At 43.2% G+C, this 19,876-nt stretch overlaps 2 protein-coding genes across 7 annotated transcripts in view; one reads left to right on the forward strand and one right to left on the reverse strand.

Moving 5' to 3' along the window:
• MOSMO (modulator of smoothened) overlaps positions 1-5,338 on the reverse strand; it is a 51,800-nt gene extending 46,462 nt beyond the window's left edge. For 2 of the 6 annotated variants that reach the window (XR_006284202.1, XM_043523676.1), the window contains exon 1: positions 4,951-5,338. Coding sequence is in view for 4 of the 6 variants with exons in the window: in XM_043523676.1 (XP_043379611.1) it covers positions 4,951-5,056 (106 nt within the window). In the remaining 2 variants the exon portion in view is untranslated. The remainder of the gene's footprint in view (positions 1-4,950) is intronic. The other 4 variants (XR_005227070.2, XM_007060623.4, XM_043523678.1 and 1 more) reach the window with 4 other exon arrangements.
• A 7,205-nt stretch (positions 5,339-12,543) lies between these two features.
• On the forward strand, positions 12,544-19,783 carry PDZD9 (PDZ domain containing 9). Its single transcript, XM_027823067.2, has 3 exons — positions 12,544-12,938; positions 15,357-15,549; positions 19,405-19,783. The coding sequence occupies exons 1-3, from the start codon at positions 12,740-12,742 to the stop codon at positions 19,781-19,783; spliced, it is 771 nt and encodes a 256-aa protein (XP_027678868.2). The 5' UTR covers positions 12,544-12,739.
• The last annotated feature ends 93 nt before the right edge of the window (positions 19,784-19,876 follow it).

Raw genomic sequence — 19,876 nt, forward strand, 5'->3', positions numbered from 1 at the left:
TACCTCTCTGCTGGCTGCCCTGGGGACCCGAAACATACTGTGAGGATGACTGCTCTTGTGGCTTCCCTTTGCTTTCCTGTCAGAAAGTCATTTTTCTGCGGTGAAGCAAACACATTTGCGGGGGACATAAATTCTGCGCATGTGCAGTGGCACAGAATTCCCCCAGGAGTAATTACAGTGCTTAAAAAATACTAAGTGCAGTACTAAGCCCAAGAAGTCCTTGATATAATGGGCACCTTAGTTCTTTTTTTCCTTACTCTATCAGTTTAGATGAAATGCTTATTTTGGAATGTTTTTTATTCTTTTAGTACAAAAAAATTTTAAAAATAAGGTTTTACATTGTAACAACACATTGTTTTTCCATGTTGATACAAATCTATGAAACTTTCTTATTAGGAAAAGACCTAACAGCTTTCTTTTAAGATTGTATCAACTCAGCAGCTTCTTTGGCACCACCAGACAAAAGAAATCTCAGTCTGTCAAAACATTATTTGAATGGTCTAGTGCATTAGAAAAATCCATGCACTCCTAAGGTTTGCCAAGCTTTAGCTTAATGAAGACTGTTTTACCTGCACCTCTAACGGAGATTTAGAATGGAAATGGCATCTGATCCCTAAGTAATAAACAGTGATATAACTAATACTTAATGACTGCCCAGCAGAACAGTTCAAGTACTAATTTTTACATTATATAGAGATGTGATAAAGCTTGTTTCTTTAACAAGAATTTTAGTGTACTGTAGGCAGCACCTTTATGTCCACATGATCTTTGCTCATTTGTGTTTTCAGAATAGTTTGGAAGCAGTGTCTGTTATCCTGTTTCCACACAAGCGAGAAAGTAAAAACAATTTTAGGTGCTACAGAAAGTGGTGAAGTGACAATTTGAGGGAATCTTGTGTATGTGCAATTAAGGAATTTGTTTGATATTATGAACTCTGTATACTTAAGCCATTTACCATATTCTTAACTCATGTTCCCTGTCCTAAGTCTGTCCTTGAAAGTGACAGTCACTAAGAGACTCCTACGAGTGAACAGACCTGCCCAGAGAGAATGAGATGGCTAAAGTCTAGTGGAAGCCAGTTTTCTCCAGGTTCCATTAGTGAGCTGGGGTTTGTAGCAGTGAAATTTCTCCAGCAGCAGAACAAAGGAAGCAGGTGTTAGTAGCAGGACTAAGGGCTCATTTACATGGCAAGTTACTGCACAAGCTAAGGTGTGAATCTTCAGCACACCAGGTTGCCACACCGTAATTTGCCATGAAATTACTACAGCGCAGTGAAAGTCCCAGAGCATGGCTTAGCACAGTGTGCTCTGAAGTAGTAGTACACTAAGCCACATGCCAGGACTCCCACTGCACAGTAGTCATGTCTATACAGTGAGTTACTGCACAGCAAGCGGGTGTGCTGTAGCATCACACTCTGGCTTGCTGCGCAGCAACTCACCATGCAGACAAGCCCTTATAAACTCAAGGAACTCACAAAGCAAGGAAGAGGAAGCAGGAGAGAGGGGCAGGCTTTCAGAGCAGGGGATCCTGTTTAACTGTGAAAGCAGCAGAGGAAGAAGGCAACTGGGTGACTAGGAGGAGAAGCCATGTGTAGTAGGGGGCTGTTCTTAGACTCCTTAGAGCAGTGGTTCTCAACTTTTCCAGACTACCGTACCCCTTTCAGGAGGCTGATTTGTCCTACGTACTCCCAAGTTTCACCTCACTTAAAAACTACTTGCTTACAAAATCAGACCTAAAAATTCAAGTGTCACAGCACACTATTACTGACAAATTATAATTTTACCGTATTATAAAATAAAGCAATTGGAATATAAATATTGTATTTACACTTCAGTGTATAGTATATAGAGCAGTATAAAAAAGTCATTGTATGAAATTTTAGTTTGTACTGATTTCGCTAGTGCTTTTTATGTAGATTGTGGTAAAACTAGGCAAATATCTAGATGACTTGATGTACCCCCAGTGGTATGCATACCCCTAGTTGAGAACCACTGCCTTAGACAAATCTGACCTGAGCCCAAAGAAGACCTAAAAGCAGTGAGAAAACTGAGGGAAGAAAATGCATATAGATATTTTATTGTTTTGCCTAGGTCTGTATATCTTTTGTGCTATCTAAAGTAGCATGATTGGTATATATTAGAATGGGAAAAAGTACAGAGAAGTGAAACAAAAGTGATTAAAGGTTGGGAACAGCTTCCATATAAAGAGAGATTAAAAAGACTGGGACTGTTCAGTTTGGAAAAAAGACAAATGAGGGGGGATATGATAGAGGTCTAGAAAGTCATGAATGGTGTGGAGAAAGTGAATAAGGAAGTGTTATTAACTCCTTCACATAACACACGAACCAGGGCTCACCCAATGAAATTAATAGGCAGCAGGATTAAACCAAACATAAGGAAGTACTTCTTCACACAAAGAAAAGGAGTACTTGTGGCACCTTAGAGACTAACCAATTTATTTGAGCATAAGCTTTCGTGAGCTACAGCTCACTTCATCCGATGAAGTGAGCTGTAGCTCACGAAAGCTTATGCTCAAATAAATTGGTTAGTCTCTAAGGTGCCACAAGTACTCCTTTTCTTTTTGCGAATACAGACTAACACGGCTGTTACTCTGAATTCTTCACACAATGTACAGTCAACTTGTGGAACCTGTTGCCAGGGGATCTTGTGAAGGCCAAAAGTATAACTGGGCTCAAAGTGAATTAGATAAGTTCATGGAGGATAGGTCCATCAATAGCTATTAGCCAAGATGATCAGAGATGCAACCCCATGCTCTGGGTGTCCCTAAATCTGTGATTGCTAGAAGCTGGTACTGGAGGACAGGGGATGGATCACTCAATACATTGAAAAGGAGTACTTGTGGCACCTTAGAGACTAACCAATTTATTTGAGCATAAGCTTTCGTGAGCTACAGCTCACTTCATCGGATGCATCCGATGAAGTGAGCTGTAGCTCACGAAAGCTTATGCTCAAATAAGTTGGTTAGTCTCTAAGGTGCCACAAGTACTCCTTTTCTTTTTGCGAATACAGACTAACACAGCTGTTACTCTGAAACCTGTCAATACATTGACCTGTTCTGTTCACTCCCTCGGAATCATCCGGCACTGGCCACTTTTGGAAGACAGAATACTGGACTTGATGGACCACTGGTCAGAACCAGTATGGCCATTCTTATGTTCTTAAGAATTCTATGTATTTCCCATGGGGACAGCCAGGAGACTGGAATATCAATGAGAGATCAGTTTAGGTTGCTTTGCCCATATTCAGGTGGTGGGATCTAGCAAGAATGGCATCACAGCTTCTTTCCCTGACAAGGAGCTTCTAGACTCATTTGGGTGCAAGATCAAAGAAAAACCCTTCTATTGTCTTCCTGTCCAGGGCAAGCCCAGCCCCATCCAATAGCCAAGATGAACTGTAATAAAACTATGTATTTATAGGCAAAAGCAATTGCAATATTTGCAAAAAGACACTTGAAAAATCCTCCTTTAAAGGAACAATGTCAAATATTACAAAACAAAAGATAGGTTTAAGCCTAAAAGTAGATTTAAAAACATCATGCCGAGAACATTTTGAAATAGGGAGGAGGCAAAATGAGATCTAAAGATCACTTCCAACATTAAAAATACAAACACAACAGCAGAGACCCAAAAAGTGAAACTAATTATAAATAAAAAAACAGACTGTTCTATATTCACTGTCAATGGTGACTAAAATTCAGCGTGGAAACAAGTAGTGGTACTATCTGTCCGTTTAGCTTGTAAGTGTTTCAACTTTGTTTGTTTTGCTTTTGCTACATAGATAGTATTAAAGGGACTTTTCAGAGAGTTTCTGTATTTGTGCACAGCTATATAGGAGAAGACAGATACCCAGAATATTCCACAAGATTCAGTCAGACTGGGTTGACAGATCAGGCTCCATTTTGCCCCTTATCCCAAGGTTTTCTCAATGTGAATTTAGTGTTATTACCTCAGTCCAATTCAACCAGGCCAGTATTCTCGGAGAGTCCACAACCTGGTCTTGATCCAGTCTAGGCTGGTCAGGCTGAACCATCTGTACTCTCTTATTGTGGACTACCCAGGATTGATCCCATTTGAGATCTCATCAAGAGATATTCCAGTGCTGATCCAAACCAAACTGGCTTCTTGTCCACATCTCTCACCATTTTTAATCCAGTATGGTTGCCTAGCTACGCACACAGATTTCCCCCAATACTGATCCATTTCAAATTGGCCAGACAGTGCCCTAGAATCTCTCACCTGCAGATTCTCCTCTCACAGAATCTCTCACCCAATCCATAGACTCCTCCCATTAATCCAGACCAGTGTTGGCCAGACTCACCTACCCCATGTCCCTTGAGCCCTTCTCCTACAGATTTCCACCAGAATATATCCTGCCCCGACCAGCTAGAGTATCACCATCTCCACTCGGACTCTGCAGTACCTCAGTCCAACCCCTTCTCATCTCAGACTCCCCAATGCTGATCTAGTCCAGGTTCCACCAATACTCAGAACTACCGGCCTCCTTCACCCGGGAACTCCCCACTCATATTCATTTAGGCAGGGTCCCCCCAACTCCACCTTGACTGCTCCCTGTGACTTAGTCCCCGTCCCCCAGCTTCCTCATCCAAAGGTTCCTAGTGTCGATTCAGGTTGTGCCCGCCGCCTCCCAGCCCCTCAGCCACAGGCTCTGTGGTGCTGACCCACCCCAAGTGGCCCTGCGCCCCCTCCCGCCGCAGGTTCCCAGTTCCAGCCCAAGTCCCTCAGCCCCCTCATCCACAGACTCCCCAGTAAGAAGCGATCCAGCTCCCCCAGTCCCCTTCACCTGCTGCTTACCCAGTCCGGGCCCCCTCACCACCCCCCGGAGCCCTGGGTTTGATCCACTCCAGCCCCCCCACCCGGCTGCACCCAGACCCCTCGCCGTCGATCCGCTCCAGGCCCGCACAGCCCCTCACCCGCGGACTCCCCGGTGTTGATCCAGTCCGGGTTCGCCAGGCTCGCGATGGCGAAGATGTCGGCGGCCAGAAAGAGGCATCCTGAGATGATGGTCAATTTGTCCATCTCCTCCGGCTCCGGCGGCTCCCGTGTCCAGCCTCCGCCCGGCTCCCACAGCGGGCCCGGGCCGGGGGCTCCTCACAGCTGCAGCTCCATGAGACCTCAACTCCCACCCTCTCTCCGGCGGCAGCAGCAGCAGCACCAAGAACAGGGACCCCCCCTTTCCCGACAACACAGGAAGTGAGCCCGCGGGAAGGGGGGGGGGGCAACAGGGCGCTCCGGAAGTGAAACCCACTCTCCTTCACATTTTCCCCAGACGGGGCAGGGCTTCCATGAGGGGGCGGAGCCTCCCCGGAGACGGGGCGGGGATCCCGTGAGACGAGACAAGCCTTCTCTAGGGAGGAGGGGCGGGGCGGATATTGTAGTGGGCGTGGCTTTTGAAAATGGGCGGGGCGGGTATCAAGGGAGGGGCAGCGCTTCTCCAAGGGGAGGCCAGACATGGAGAAGGGGGAGGATGGGTTTCTAATGGTATTGGGGCAGGGAGGTGCTGTTATCCCTAGGAGCCTGCCCCCCCCCCCCAGGGGTGTAGCGCAGCTGGAGCTGGGAGAGTCCATTCATGCTGGGGAATGGAGGAATTTTTGGTGAGGGGAGGGTTCTCATGTGGAAGGAGGCTTTCTTAGAAGGGGGCTCATATTTGGGGAGGGAAAATCCCTCAGGGTTTTTGCAGGGCTCTTATTTGTGCAGGGAGACTCCCTGTTTTGGGGGGAGGGTCTCTCCTTTTGGGGTGGGGAGACTCCCTCCTGTTTTGGGAGCGGAGGCCTCTCCTGCTGAAGGGGGCAAGTTTCTCCCTTTGGGGTGGGGGCCTGGGGCATTTGCTGCAGCAATGAAGGCAATGCACCCCATAATCCAGGCCCGCCAACAGCAATTCTGGGCCCTGGGGCAGAACAGTCAGTGGGCCTCCAGGCACGCACAAACCGCGCCCACAGTCCACCTGACACTTGGGCAGTGCTGAGCCTGCACTGGCTGGTGCTGGGCACGCTCTTCTGGCATGGCCAGGGTTTCCACATGCCTGCCCAGTAGGGTTGCCAACTGTCTAATTGCACAAACCCAAAGATCCTTGCCCTACCCCGAGGCCACCCCCCTGTCCTGTCCCTTCTCTGAGGCCCCACCCCTGCTCATTCCATTTCCCCTCCCTCTGTTGCTTGCTTTCCCCCACCCTCACTCTCACCAGGCTGGGGCAGGGGGCTGAGGTGCGGTAGAAAGGGTAGGGGGCAGGCTCTGGGAGGGAGTTTGGGTGTGGGAGGGGGTATGGGCTCTGGGAGGGAGTTTGGGTGCGGGAGGGAGTCTGGGGTGCGAGCTCTGGTAGGAAGTTTGGTTGCAGGGTGCAGTCTCTAGGCTGGGGCAGGGGGTTGGGAGGCAGGGGGTCGGCGCTTACTTTGGGCAGCTCCTGAAAGCAACTAGCACACCCCTCTGACAGCGGCCCTGTGCCGCTGCCTGCAGGCAGCGCCCCTGCCCCTCCCATTGGCCGCAGTTCCTGGCCCCCAGTCAGCTCTCGAGGTGGGGCAGCGCGCAGAGACCCCCTGTCCCCTGCTCCAGGGGCCGTAGGGTCGTTCTGGCCATTTCCAGGAGCGGCACAGAGTGAGGGCGGGCAGGCAGCCTGCCTTAGCCTCATTGCGCTGCCAGTGGCCGAGGCCCCCGGGCCCTTTTAAATCACCCGGGCCCCTGGGCAATTGCCCCCTTTTCTCCCCCCCGTCAGGGAGCCTCTCATAATCCTTTAAGGCTGGCTGTGGAGATTGGTACCCAATGATCAAAGAATTGGAGGCATCCTAAATATGTAAATACCAAGGCACCATTGCCTGGCTTGCTCCACTGTGCGGTGTCCTGAAAGTGTTAAGTACTTCTTAACTGAAGTAAGTGTGGTCTAGGGCGGATTGAGCTCTGATCTACCACAGCTACTGACTCATGAGATAGGAAATCTATGTCTGTCTACCTATATGACCTCCATTACTGTAGTATGTGAACACTTCACAACATCAATAGACATCCTCACAACACCCTTAAGAGATAAGAGAAATATTGTCTCTATTTTATGCATGGGGAATCAAAGTGCAGAGAGACTAGAGTAAGTGACTTGCTCAAGTCATATAGGAAGGCTATAAAAGAGTCAGATATCAAACTCTGATCTGCTGAATCACAGACCAGTGCCTTAATCACAGCACCACCCTTTCTCCTGGGTTCTAATTCAAGTTTCAATCACTATCTCACTTTGTGACCTTGGGAAAGTTGCTTAATTTCAAAGTGTTACAGTTTCAACATGTGCAAAATAAGGAGAAAAATTGGGGCATTGTCCGGATTGATTAATTCATGTTTCTGTAGCACTTTGAAAATGTAAAGTGCTATCAAAGTGCTAATTATTATTATCTGTATTAGTAAGTGTCTGGAAGCAAATCTAATTAACCTTATCTGGAAAACTAATCCAAATACAATGTCTATTGATTACATGCTTTTTCCAGTAAGTAACAAAGAATGCTTGAAGCAACTGAGCATTCAACCCACCCTTGGTCATACTGCTCTCCTACTAAAAGAAAAGGAGTACTTGTGGCACCTTAGAGACTAACCAATTTATTTGAGCATAAGCTTTCGTGAGCTACAGCTCACTTCATCGGATGCATACTGTGGAAAGTGTAGAAGATCTTTTTATACACACAAAGCATGAAAAAATACCTCCTCCCACCCCACTCTCCTGCTGGTAACAGCTTATCTAAAGTGATCACTCTCCTTACAATGTGTATGATAATCAAGTTGGGCAATTTCCAGCACAAATCCAGGTTTTCTCACCCCCCCCCCCACAAACCCACTCTCCTGCTGGTAATAGCTTATCTAAAGTGACCACTCTCCTTACAATGTGTATGATAATCAAGGTGGGCCATTTCCAGCACAAATCCAGGGTTTAACAAGAACGTGTGGGGGTGGGGGGAGGGGTTAGGAAAAAACAAGGGGAAATAGGTTACCTTGCATAATGACTTAGCCACTCCCAGTCTCTATTCAAGCCTAAGTTAATTGTATCCAATTTGCAAATGAATTCCAATTCAGCAGTCTCTCACTGGAGTCTGGATTTGAAGTTTTTTTGTTGTAATATAGCAACTTTCATGTCTGTAATCGCGTGACCAGAGAGATTGAAGTGTTCTCCGACTGGTTTATGAATGTTATAATTCTTGACATCTGATTTGTGTCCATTTATTCTTTTACGTAGAGACTGTCCACTTTGACCAATGTACATGGCAGAGGGGCATTGCTGGCACATGATGGCATATATCACATTGGTGGATGTGCAGGTGAACGAGCTTCTGATAGTGTGGCTGATGTTATTAGGCCCTGTGATGGTGTCCCCTGAATAGATATGTGGGCACAGTTGGCAACGGGCTTTGTTGCAAGGATAGGTTCCTGGGTTAGTGGTTCTACTCTACTTGCGCTATATTGATGACATCTTCATCATCTGGACCCATGGAAAAGAAGCCCTTGAGGAATTCCACCATGATTTCAACAATTTCCATCCCACCATCAACCTCAGCCTGGTCCAGTCCACACAAGAGATCCACTTCCTGGACACTACAGTGCTAATAAACGATGGTCACATAAACACCACCCTATACCGGAAACCTAGTGGCCGCTATTCCTACCTACTTGCCTCCAGCTTTCACCCTGGAGTCCACACCACACGATCCATCGTCTACAGCCAAGCTCTGCGATACAACCGCATTTGCTCCAACCCCTCAGACAGAGACAAACACCTACAAGATCTCTATCAAGCATTCTTACAACTACAATACCCACCTGTGGAAGTGAAGAAACAGATTGATAGAGCCAGAAGAGTTCCCAGAAGTCACCTACTTCCCCTTGTTTTTTTCTACCCCCCCCCCCCCCCCCCCCCATCCTCAGACGTTCTTGTTAAACCCTGGATTTGTGCTGGAAATGGCCCACCTTGATTATCATACACATTGTAAGGAGAGTGGTCACTTTAGATAAGCTATTACCAGCAGGAGAGTGGCTTTGTGTGTGTGTGTGGGGGGAGGGGGGGTGAGAAAACCTGGATTTGTGCTGGAAATGGCCCAACTTGATTATCATACACATTGTAAGGAGAGTGATCACTTTAGATAAGCTATTACCAGCAGGAGAGTGGGGTGGGAGGAGGTATTTTTTCATGCTTTGTGTGTATAAAAAGACCTTCTACACTTTCCACAGTATGCATCCGATGAAGTGAGCTGTAGCTCACGAAAGCTTATGCTCAAATAAATTGGTTAGTCTCTAAGGTGCCACAAGTACTCCTTTTCTTTTTGCGAATACAGACTAACACGGCTGTTACTCTGAAACCTGCTCTCCTACTAGTTATCAAAATTATAACTCCGTGCCTTAGTTTTGCTCCCAGTTATGTGAGAATGTTGTACAATTATTGCTATTGTAAATTCTAAAGTCTAGCAGCCCCCAAATCCAGAGGTAGCTTTAAAAAATGCTGAAAATACCAGCAGTACCCCTTCCTGCCAATGCTTATCTTAAAACATCCACCCAGCTTTACAGAGAAGCCATAATCCTGGCCTATACAAAGTATAGCTGGCATATGAACTCCAAGCAGGTGGTTATCCAGTTGCCTATTATGTGAATCTCTTGTGTAACTAAAAAATAATAGCAATCACCTGTGGTCAGGTCATTTGCCAGATGAGCGGTCCCAAGCAATAACAAAGAAGATACTACTAAAAAACATCTAAACAGCATTCAAAAGCAATACATTGGGGGCAGGGGGTTGTTTGTTTTGTTTTCTGTTTTGTTTTTTTTTTCAGACCAGGGTAGGAAAATAGGACCTATCTTCAGCTTTTGTTGAAACATCCTGCTCTGGACAGATATTTTAGAGGGATTGAAAATAGTAATATATTTGTTGAAAAAACCCTGGAATTGTTCCTTCTGAGTAGAGATAGTTGGTATGTGGCAGAGATGGGAGAGCTAAGGATTTAAAATGATGTATTAACAATGTGATTCGGCAATCTTTAAGATAAATTGTTTCCCAGTACTCTCTTGTTTTAGGTCACAAATTTATCATAGAGGACAATTATTTTTGAATTGAGGATTACTGAAAGAAGAACACATGCCCAAGAATATGTGAGGATTCAACAATGTGGTACAGAAGTGACACTCTGTGTGGGTCATATGTGCATAAGAGTTTAGGCAGGATTGGAGATTTAGAAAGAGAGTCTGAACTGCAGCCATTGGCAAAGCTGCTGTGCTAGACTGAAATAATCCAGCCAATATAGCAATCAGCAACACATACCTAGCCAAATGTAAAACTTCCCCCGCATCTGTCACCAAGCAAAGAAATATTGAAAGCTTGAGTCCCGGCCAGCGCGTATGTGTGTGTCTATTGACTGTGAGGCTTTTATGTTTTCCCATAGCTGGGTACTGTGGGAGACTCGGAACTTGGCTGCCCTAGGATTCTAAACAGTTACTGGGTGTTTGAAAACTCCTCCTCACCTGCTGCTCTGTTCTTCCCCCACAGGCCACCATGGGGAGATAGCTGCTTTCAAAGAGACTCGCCTGAGACATTTGTCCATTTGATTTTCTCTTATTGTCTGGGATCCATGGAAGGGGCAGAAGCTTCTGATACACAAGCAGGTGAGAATGAAACCAGAATGAGTTTTAATTCTCTCCCAGCCTGTTGCCTCCTTTCCTGTTCTTCCATCTTCCCACCATCACCCCAGTACTTCAGGAAAAGCCCCAAACTCTGCATTTGAAGGGGCTCCAAGCTTTGGGCATCCTCTTGTTACCACTATACCTAAGACCAGATTACTTGTCTCCTTTCTAGACCTTTGTCACCCCACTTCTCAGCATCCAGAGACACCTCTTCTTTTGGAGGGTTGGGTAGTTCGATACATGCTGCATTCTCATAAGATCTGGAGTGGGATACAGGGCAGATGGCCAGAGGAGAGAATGTCATCTCAGGGGAAGAGAGCTGGATATTACTTCATTCAGAAGACCTGCAGAATTTAGGATTGGCCCTGAAGAGCTTTATGAGAAATGTAGGGGTGCTTCAGGATAAGGTTTGTAAAGTTTCTGATTCTCTCTCCTTACAGAACAAAAAAGTCATCCAGATGCTTTCGCTGGAGATTATGGAAATGGACCAATATCAGGTGAGGATAGAATCAAGAGCATGATCCAAAGCCCATTGGAGTCAATGGGGAGGTCTTTTCATTCATTTCAATGGGCTTTGGCTCAGGCCCTCTCTTATATTATGCTTTTATTCTTCCTGTCATGTGCTGCAGGGTGATCTAGTGTAGTGAATACAGGGCCAGAAATCAGGAACTTGGATTCTAATCCTCATTATAGTACAGACTTTCTATGTGATTTGGGGCAAATCATTTAGGGTATGTTTACACTAGCTGGGAGTATGTCTCCCTGCATGAGCAGACAGACATAAGCTAGTTCTGCTTGAAATAGCGCACTAAAATGGCAGTGTGGACATTGTGGCATGGGTGGCGGCACAGGTTAGTCACCTGAGCTCGGAGCTGGGTGGACTCATATTTGAACAGCTAGTCTGTGCTGCAACATCCACATTAATTTTAGAGTGCTAGCTGGAGCGGAGCTAGTGCAAGTCTGTCTGCCCAGGCTGGGAAGCACTCTCCCAGCTGAGGTGTAGACGTAACTTTTGGGCCTGATCACAAGCCATATAAGAATATTGACTTCAGTGGATTTTAAGTTATGCCTTTTATCTTTCTGTGCTCTACCCTCCTCCATCTGTAATATGGTGGTAATCTTTAGGTACTTTTATAAAGTGCTTTGAAATCATTGGAGGGAAAGTGCTGTGTAAGTTTAAATTAGGAGCAGTATTTCGGCTACACTGCCATAGCAGCCCAAAGTTTACATTTTCTTAAAACAGGGTACGGCAGATAAATCAGTTTTAACACAAGAAAGCTTGTTTTAAAATGCTTTTGCGGCAATCTCATCATTTTCCAGGCTTTTGGTTCAGAGGCAAGCTGAGGGTTGGAGGGTTCATTTTGTGATCTGCATTATATTTGCTGGTGGAGTCGAGTTAGAATGAGCGGTCCTTTATTGTGTACTATTTATATTATGCATTTTAATGAACAGTGAATGCTCAGAGTATAGCACCTAAAGAAATGAAATACATTTGCCAAGCACCAGTCCCTTCCTTCATGCAAGCAGCAGTGTGTAAAACCCATCTGCTGGAAATTTGGATATGAATCTTATCCAAAAATATTGACACAGGAAATTAATTTTCTCATATGAATTTACAGCTTTCTTGAAAGCTCTAACAGTTGGTGGCCTCGCTATGCTGTCATTTCTCTAACTCGTTCTCTTCCTTCCATGAATGCATACAGCCATTTAAAAATGAATCTAAAGTAATATACAATGTAAGCAATATTTGTTTGTTTTGCTCAATACAGTGTGTGAACTTTTAGAAACAGGCTTCTGAGTGTGTTGAGAAAAAGCTATTTTAGAAATATTTCTTTTTAGATTATTTATGGAATACACAACATAACTTTTACATAGGTGTGTTTTCTGGCACCTATTCAGCAGCCCATCCCTATTCAGAAAAGCACTTAAGCGTATGTTGAACTTTAAGCATGTGGGACTTAAGTGCTTTGCTGATGGAATGGATTTAAGTACCTGCTTACTTGCTTTGCTGAGTTAGGGCTTGTTTTGGTGGAGTAAGAAAATCACAATATCATAATTTCAAGTATTAAAATGTCCCTCTCACTTTCCAAAGGGCAGTTTCCGGCACTGGAAAAGATCTCTGAACATACGTTGAGTGCTACATTAAAGACCAATATTAAGATGGGAGAACAAGGATTAGGTCTTATAGTAATTCAGAATGGACCATATCTCCAGATAACAAGTCTTGTTCAGAAAGGCTCTGCAGCTAAGAATGGAAGACTCAAACCAGGTAAAAAAAAAAACCATAACCCTAATCTTCAGAATTTCATAGGTGTGTTCCATTCCAGAGTTTATACTTTGTTGCCCTGCTTTTGACCTCATTTATGCTGATGTAAATCAGGAGTAATATTGCTTAAATCAGTGGAATTACAGAGGCATAGAACTGGCACAAGCAATATGAGAGTCAGGCTCAATGTCACAGAAATATCCAACTGATAAATGAAGCCAGTCCAGTTTTATATTAAAATTCCTATTGTCTTAATTTGATTAAAATTGGCTGATAGAGGTGACTATTTTTGAATTAGATCAAGAAAAAAGCATATCTAAATTGCACACACTTTTATATATAATATAAACGGGATTGGAACAATGTGTTATGCATCTTACTTTAAGTATTCAAGACCAAAACAAATTGCTTACTCGTGTTTCATATTAATATTTCATAGCTGCATTGTAGTGTGCAGTTTTCTTACACAGGCATCTATAAACATGATAAAAATAATTAATATAAAGCAATCGAAAAGGATTAAAGAACAAAAAAGAATCACTCAAAGCCCAGCTTAGGTTGTCATAAAAATTAACAATGGAAAAGACATGTATTAGGTCATCTGTTTTCCCTAGACTAGGTTATCCATGCTTCTTTTGGCAGCAGAGGGTGGATTGCCTAGTGGTTTAGTGAAAAAAATTGGATGTTTCGGCATAGTCATTTCCCCCCCTCTTACTACCCTAATGTCTTGAGGATAGTAAGAGAACCAGGGTGCAGCAGATGAGCAAATGTCAGAAACCCCACTACTGCGGCTGAACTTGGCAGGCTCCAGTTCTGCTGGTCCTTATGCCTTGTGAACTTCTTTTGATATTTTACTTCATTATTATTCCTGGTTCTTGGACCCCAATAACTGAAGTTCATGAAGAGAGGTCCTCTGTTGAAATGGGCATTTTTATTTATTTATTTTTTTATAAAGGTAGCCCCTCTCCTATTATAATGAACATTTGCTTGTGCACAGGAATGGGAAAATGACACTTTGCTATAAAAGGGTTCTACTGTACTTAAAATTTCTCCTTTCTGGACACTGGATGCGCTTTCACAGCTTTTAACAAATAATTGTTCTTCATATTAGAAGTCTTGATATAAGACTTTCAAAACAATAAATTCATGTCTCCATAAAATTAGGATTGTCATCATATGCTGCCTCTTGGAACAAATGTAATAGTTCTTTGGTCATCTGACTACTAGCCTGATTACAGTTAACATTTTTAACTAAAGTGAAAATATCTTAGGACAGTTTGACAAAAGGAGAATAAGGGTACTATTTAATCAGGGGTATCAAATTAATGCAACCATTTTAAATTATGGTCTGTGAATAAAAGATATACAGTAACTCCTCAGTAAGTGAAACAATGTTAAGTGAATCCAATTTCCTGATCAGAATTAAGGTAAATGGGGGGGGGTTAGGTTCCAGGGAAATTTTTTTCGACAGACAAAAGACTATATATATACATACACACGTATAAGTTTTAAACAAACAATTTAATACTGTACACAGCAATGATGATTGTGAAGCTTGGTTGAGGTGGTGAAATCAGAGGGTGGGATATTTCCCAGGGAATGCCTTACTGCTAAATGATGAATTAGCACTTGGCTGATCCCTCAAGGGTTAACACGTTGTTAACGTAGCCTCACATTCTACAAGGCAGCATGAATGGAGGGAGGGGAGACAGCATGGCAGAGAGAGACAGAGACACACACCATGTATATGTGACAGAGAGAGAGATGCACATTGCCCCTTTAAGTACGCTGACCCTAAGTACATTGCCTTTTTAATTAGATCAGCAAGTTGAGACAGCAGCCGCTGCCAGAAAGCTACCTCCGGCCTGAGCCCTGTCATGTGCCCCCCCTGCTCTGTGGAGATGGGGTAAAGGAGCAGGGGGCAGGAGCAGGAGTTAAGGGGACACCCTGACATTAGCACCCCTTTCCCCCCCCCCCCCCACCAACCTCCATCTGCACAGCAAGCAGGAGGCTCCAGGGAGCAGATCCAAGGCAGAGGGCAGGGGCAGGAGCAAGCAGGAGCAGCACACAGCAGTGGGGGGAGGGACACCTGAACTGGCCGACAACTGATAGCCTGCTGGGCAGCTGCCGCACAGGGAACTTAGGGGAGCAGGGAGCTGATGAGGGGGCTTCTGGTCCACCCTGGTTCCAAGCCTCCACCAGCTAGCTCCAACGGGCTGCTCTTTCTGCAAGCAGTGGACAAAGCAGGTGGCTGCCAAACAATGTTATAAGGGAGCATTGCGCAACTTTAAACGAGCATGTTTTCTAATTGCTCGGCAACATAACCATGAAACAAGGTTAACTGGGACGACTTTAAGTGAGGAGTTACTGTCTAGAGTTGGGATTTTTATACTGAACACTCTTGAATTTTTCCCCTGGCAGGTGATATTTTGATTAAAATTGGACATGCTAACGTTTTAGGATGGACACTGCGAGAGCTTTGGCAACTTTTGCACAATATTCCCATAGGATCAGTTCTACAGATCAGGGTTTACAGAGATTTTGTTGAAGTACCTCAGCACTGGCAAAATGCACTTGAATTAGTTCCTGAAGTAAAGCCTCCTGTGAAGACAGAGTAAGAAACAAATGCTATTTTCAATGGGTTTCTTCACAATATATAGTTTAGTTATATTAGTCTACTGAGCAAGACAGGGAAATGATGTGGTAGCATTCTGGTTTTAGTTTCATTACTAATCAAGTATAAAAGGTAGAGTTCTTTTAAAAGTGTACCTCTTTCCAATGTAATTGTCTCCTACTCTTAGAAATATCTTGAAGGTAGTACAGCTACCCAGAAACTTACTTATCTGGAAAAGTCAACAGGTTTTCCAGTGTTTGTTGCCTAGAAATTGTTCAAAAGTACTAAGATAAAACACCAAATTTCAATTTCAGACTTTGTCCCATCCTCAAAGGGCAACTGTCATTGGGAGAGCACCTCATCTTGCATAAGCTGGTTTAGCTTCCTTGACTTAAATGCAGCTATGCCTATTTACATAGTTAAGGACATAGATTATTATATGTACCTGATTTTACCAAGATACAGGTAACCAGAGACCTGTAACCAGATAAACAGTTTAATGGGTCACTAGTCATTCAATCATATTAACAATAAGGCCATGGCTTACTATGTTGAGTCCTCATGACCTCTTAATTGACCTTTCCAGAAATGTTTATATAGCTGTGTACTGTTATGCTCAGTTTCTACAAAGATAAGTATTATGAGGCCTTTTTAAAAAAAAGGTCATAAGTTCTCATCTCCTAAAAATAAGCCTCACTATGACAAGTAGTAATCGATGCTAGACGGGGCACTAGGCAGTAAAAGTTTTTCTAAGGCATGGGGACAGATGTTCTAGTAGGGAGGGAAGACTAAAGCTCAGGAACAGGAAAGAAGATGAGGGAGTTTACAGTGGAGAAGGTAGCTGGGAATGGGAACATCAAAAGCACCTGATTAGGGCACAAGAGTGATAAGAATGAAGGAGGAAGTTCAGGCAATAAGAATAGAAAGGGGACTGTCTGGAAGGTTAGTTCTTTAAACTTGCGTTGCAACTAGGGCTGTTTTTGACAAATTCCTGCTGTTATTTATCACCTTATTATCTTCTAGGTGTTTGCAAATTGATTGCTTAATTATTTGCTCCATTATCTTTCTGGATACAGAAGTTAAGCTGACTGGTCTGTAATTCCCCAGGTTGTCCTATTCCCTTTCTATAGATGGGAACTAGATTTGCCCTTTTCCAGGAAGACTGAAGACATTCCAGAAGCCATGACTTTCCAAAGATAATTGCTAATGGCTCATGTCCTAAATATAAAGGGAAGGGTAACCACATTCTGTATACAGTACTATAAAATCCCTCCTGGCCAGAGGCAACATCCTGTTACCGGTAAAGGGTTAAGAAGCTCAGCTAACCTGGCTGGCACCTGACCCAAAGGATTAATAAGGGGACAAGATACTTTCAGATCTTGGGGGGAAAGGCTTTTGTTTGTGCTCTTTGTTTACATGGTTGTTCTCTCTTGGGACGGAGAGAGGCCAGACAGAAATCCATCCTCTCCAACCCATCCTAATCCAAGTCTCCAGTATTGCAACCAGTAGGGGTAAGCCAGGCAAGGCGGATTAGTTTCTTTTGTTTTATGTGAATTTTCCCTGTGTTAAGAGGGAGGTTTATTCCTGTTTTCTGTAACTTTAAGGTTTTGCCCAGAGGGGGATCCTCTGTGTTTTGAATCTGAATACCCTATAAAGTATTTTCCATCCTGATTTTACGGAGATGATTTTTGCCTTTTTTTTTTTTTTTTTAATAAAATCCTTTTAAGAACCTGACTGATTTTTCCAAGATCCAGGGGTTTGGGTCTTTGATGATTTTCTAACAAATTGGTTAGGATATTATTCTCAAGCCTCCCCAGGAAAGGGGGTGTGTAGGGCTTGGGGGGATATTTTGGGGGAAGACATCTCCAGGTGGTCTCTTTCCCTGTTCTTTATTTAAAACGCTTGGTGGTGGCAGCATACTGTTCAAGGACAAGGCAAAGTCTGTACCCTGGGGAAGTTCTTAACCTAAGCTGGTAAGAATAAGCTTGGGGGGGGTCTTTCATGCAGGTCCCCACATCTGTACCCTAGAGTTCAGTGGGGAAGGAACCCTGACAGCTCAGATATCCCCTCAGTCAACTCCTTGAGTATTCTAGGATGCATTTCATCAGGCCCTTGTGATCTGAAGACATCTAACTTGTCTAAGTAATTTTTGACTTGTTCTTTCCCTATTTTAGACTCTGATCCTACCTCACTGGCATTCACTAGGTTAGATGTCCACTCACCACCAACGTTCTTAGAGAACCAAAACAAAGAAGTCATTAAGCACCTCTGCCATTTCCACATTTTCTGTTATTGTCTTTCCCTCCTCATTGACTAACAGGCCTACCCTGTCCTTTGTTACATAACTGCACTCAAAAACAACATAAAACTTTAGAGCCTACAAGTCCACTCAGTCCTACTTCTTGTTCAGCTAATCACTAAGACAAACAAGTTTGTTTACATTTATGGGAAATAATGCTGCCCGCTTCTTGTTTATAATGTCACCAGAAAGCAAGAACAGGCATTCGCTTGGCACTTTTGTAGCTGGCATTGTAAGGTATTTGTGTCAGATATGCTAAACATTTGTATGCCCCTTCATGCTTCAGCCACCATTCCAGAGGACATGCTTCTATGCTGATGCTCGTTTAAAAAAAGCAGCGTGAATTAAATTTGTAACTTAAGTCTCCTTGGGGGAGAATTGTATGTCTCCTGCTCTATTTTACCCGCATTCTACTGTATTTTTAGTGTTATAGTAGTCTCTGATGATGACCCAGCACGTTCTTTTTAAGAACACTTTCACAGCTGATTTGACAAAATGCAAAGAATATACCAAGGTGAGATTTCTAAAAATAGCTACAGCACTCGACTCAACATTTAAGAATCTGAAGTGTTGTCCAAAGTCTGAGAGGGATGTGGTGTGGAGCATGCTTTCAGAAATCTTAAAAGACCAACACTTCAATGTGGAAGCTACAGAACTCGAACCACCAAAAAAGAAAATCAACCTTCTGCTGGTGGCATCAGACTCAGATGATGAAAATGAACATGTGTTGGTCCGCTCTGCTATGGATAGTTATCGAGCAGAACTTATCAGCATGGATGCATGTCCTCTGGAATGGTGATTGAAGCCTGAAGGGACATATGAATCTTTATCACCTCTGGCATGTAAATAAATATCTTGTGACGCCGGCTACAAACAGGGCCATGCGAACGTCTTTTCTCACTTCCCTTGTAAACAAGAAGTGGGTAGCATTATCTCCTGAAAATTGTAACCAAACTTGTTTGGCTGAGTAACTGGCTGAACAAGAAGTAGGATTGAGTGGACTTGTAGGCTCTAAAATTTTACATTGTTTTATTTTTGAATGCAGTTATTTTGTACATAATTCTACATTTGTAAGTTCAACTTTCATGATAAAGTGATTGCATTACAGTACTTGTATTAGGTGAACTGCAAATATTTGTAATAAAAATATAAAGTGAGCACTGTACACTTTGTATTCTGTGTTGTAATTGAAATCAATATTTGAAAATGTAGAAAGCATCAAAAAATTTAAATAAATGGTATTCTATTATTGTTTAATCACACGATTAAACAGATTAATCCCTTACTGACTTAGTTGCAACTAGGGTTGTCGAGTCAAATTCTTTAATATTCTAAATGAACGGAGTAAGGATAGCTTTGTTTTTATTTTACTGAAAAAAGAGGGATTTAAATTGACACTCCCTTTTGTTGTTTAAAACCCAGATGTTGTAGCATTACGTTAAGTCCAAGCAGAAGAATACACAAAAAAAATTGCACAAATCTGATTTCAATTTTGACACCCTAATCACAAGTAAAGAACTTGTAATTAAAGCTATGTAACTGTTGTACATTTTTAGCATTTCAAGTAAAGACAGTGAGACAAAAGACGACACGTGGACAAGTAGTGATGATTATGAAGATGTAGACTCTGACGGAAGTTTTAGATATGAAACTACACAATCATTTTGTTATTCTACCAAAGAATTGCCATCAATATCGAAAACTTGGCATGCATTTAAAAGAAAAAAACACACATTTACTGTAGGTGCTGACATTGGATGTGACATTATAATTCATAAAGATTTTGATGCATGGTATAGTTCTGACTTTGCTACTGATGGTATTAGATCTCCTTCATACTGGACTATGGAAACACATGACAGCGAGTCAACATCATCCTCTTCCTCTATATCAGATGCATTTTGGCTTGAAGAGTTTGCCAGTATTTTGGAATAACTAAATGGTCACATCAAATTTCAAGCCTTCAGAAATTGGATTTTTCTGAAGCACTTTATCAGCGAAAGGTTCACTTTCAAAACATTGATTTTG

This window comes from Chelonia mydas, chromosome 10 (assembly GCF_015237465.2).
Source record: "Chelonia mydas isolate rCheMyd1 chromosome 10, rCheMyd1.pri.v2, whole genome shotgun sequence".
Classification (NCBI taxonomy): Eukaryota; Metazoa; Chordata; order Testudines; family Cheloniidae; genus Chelonia; species Chelonia mydas.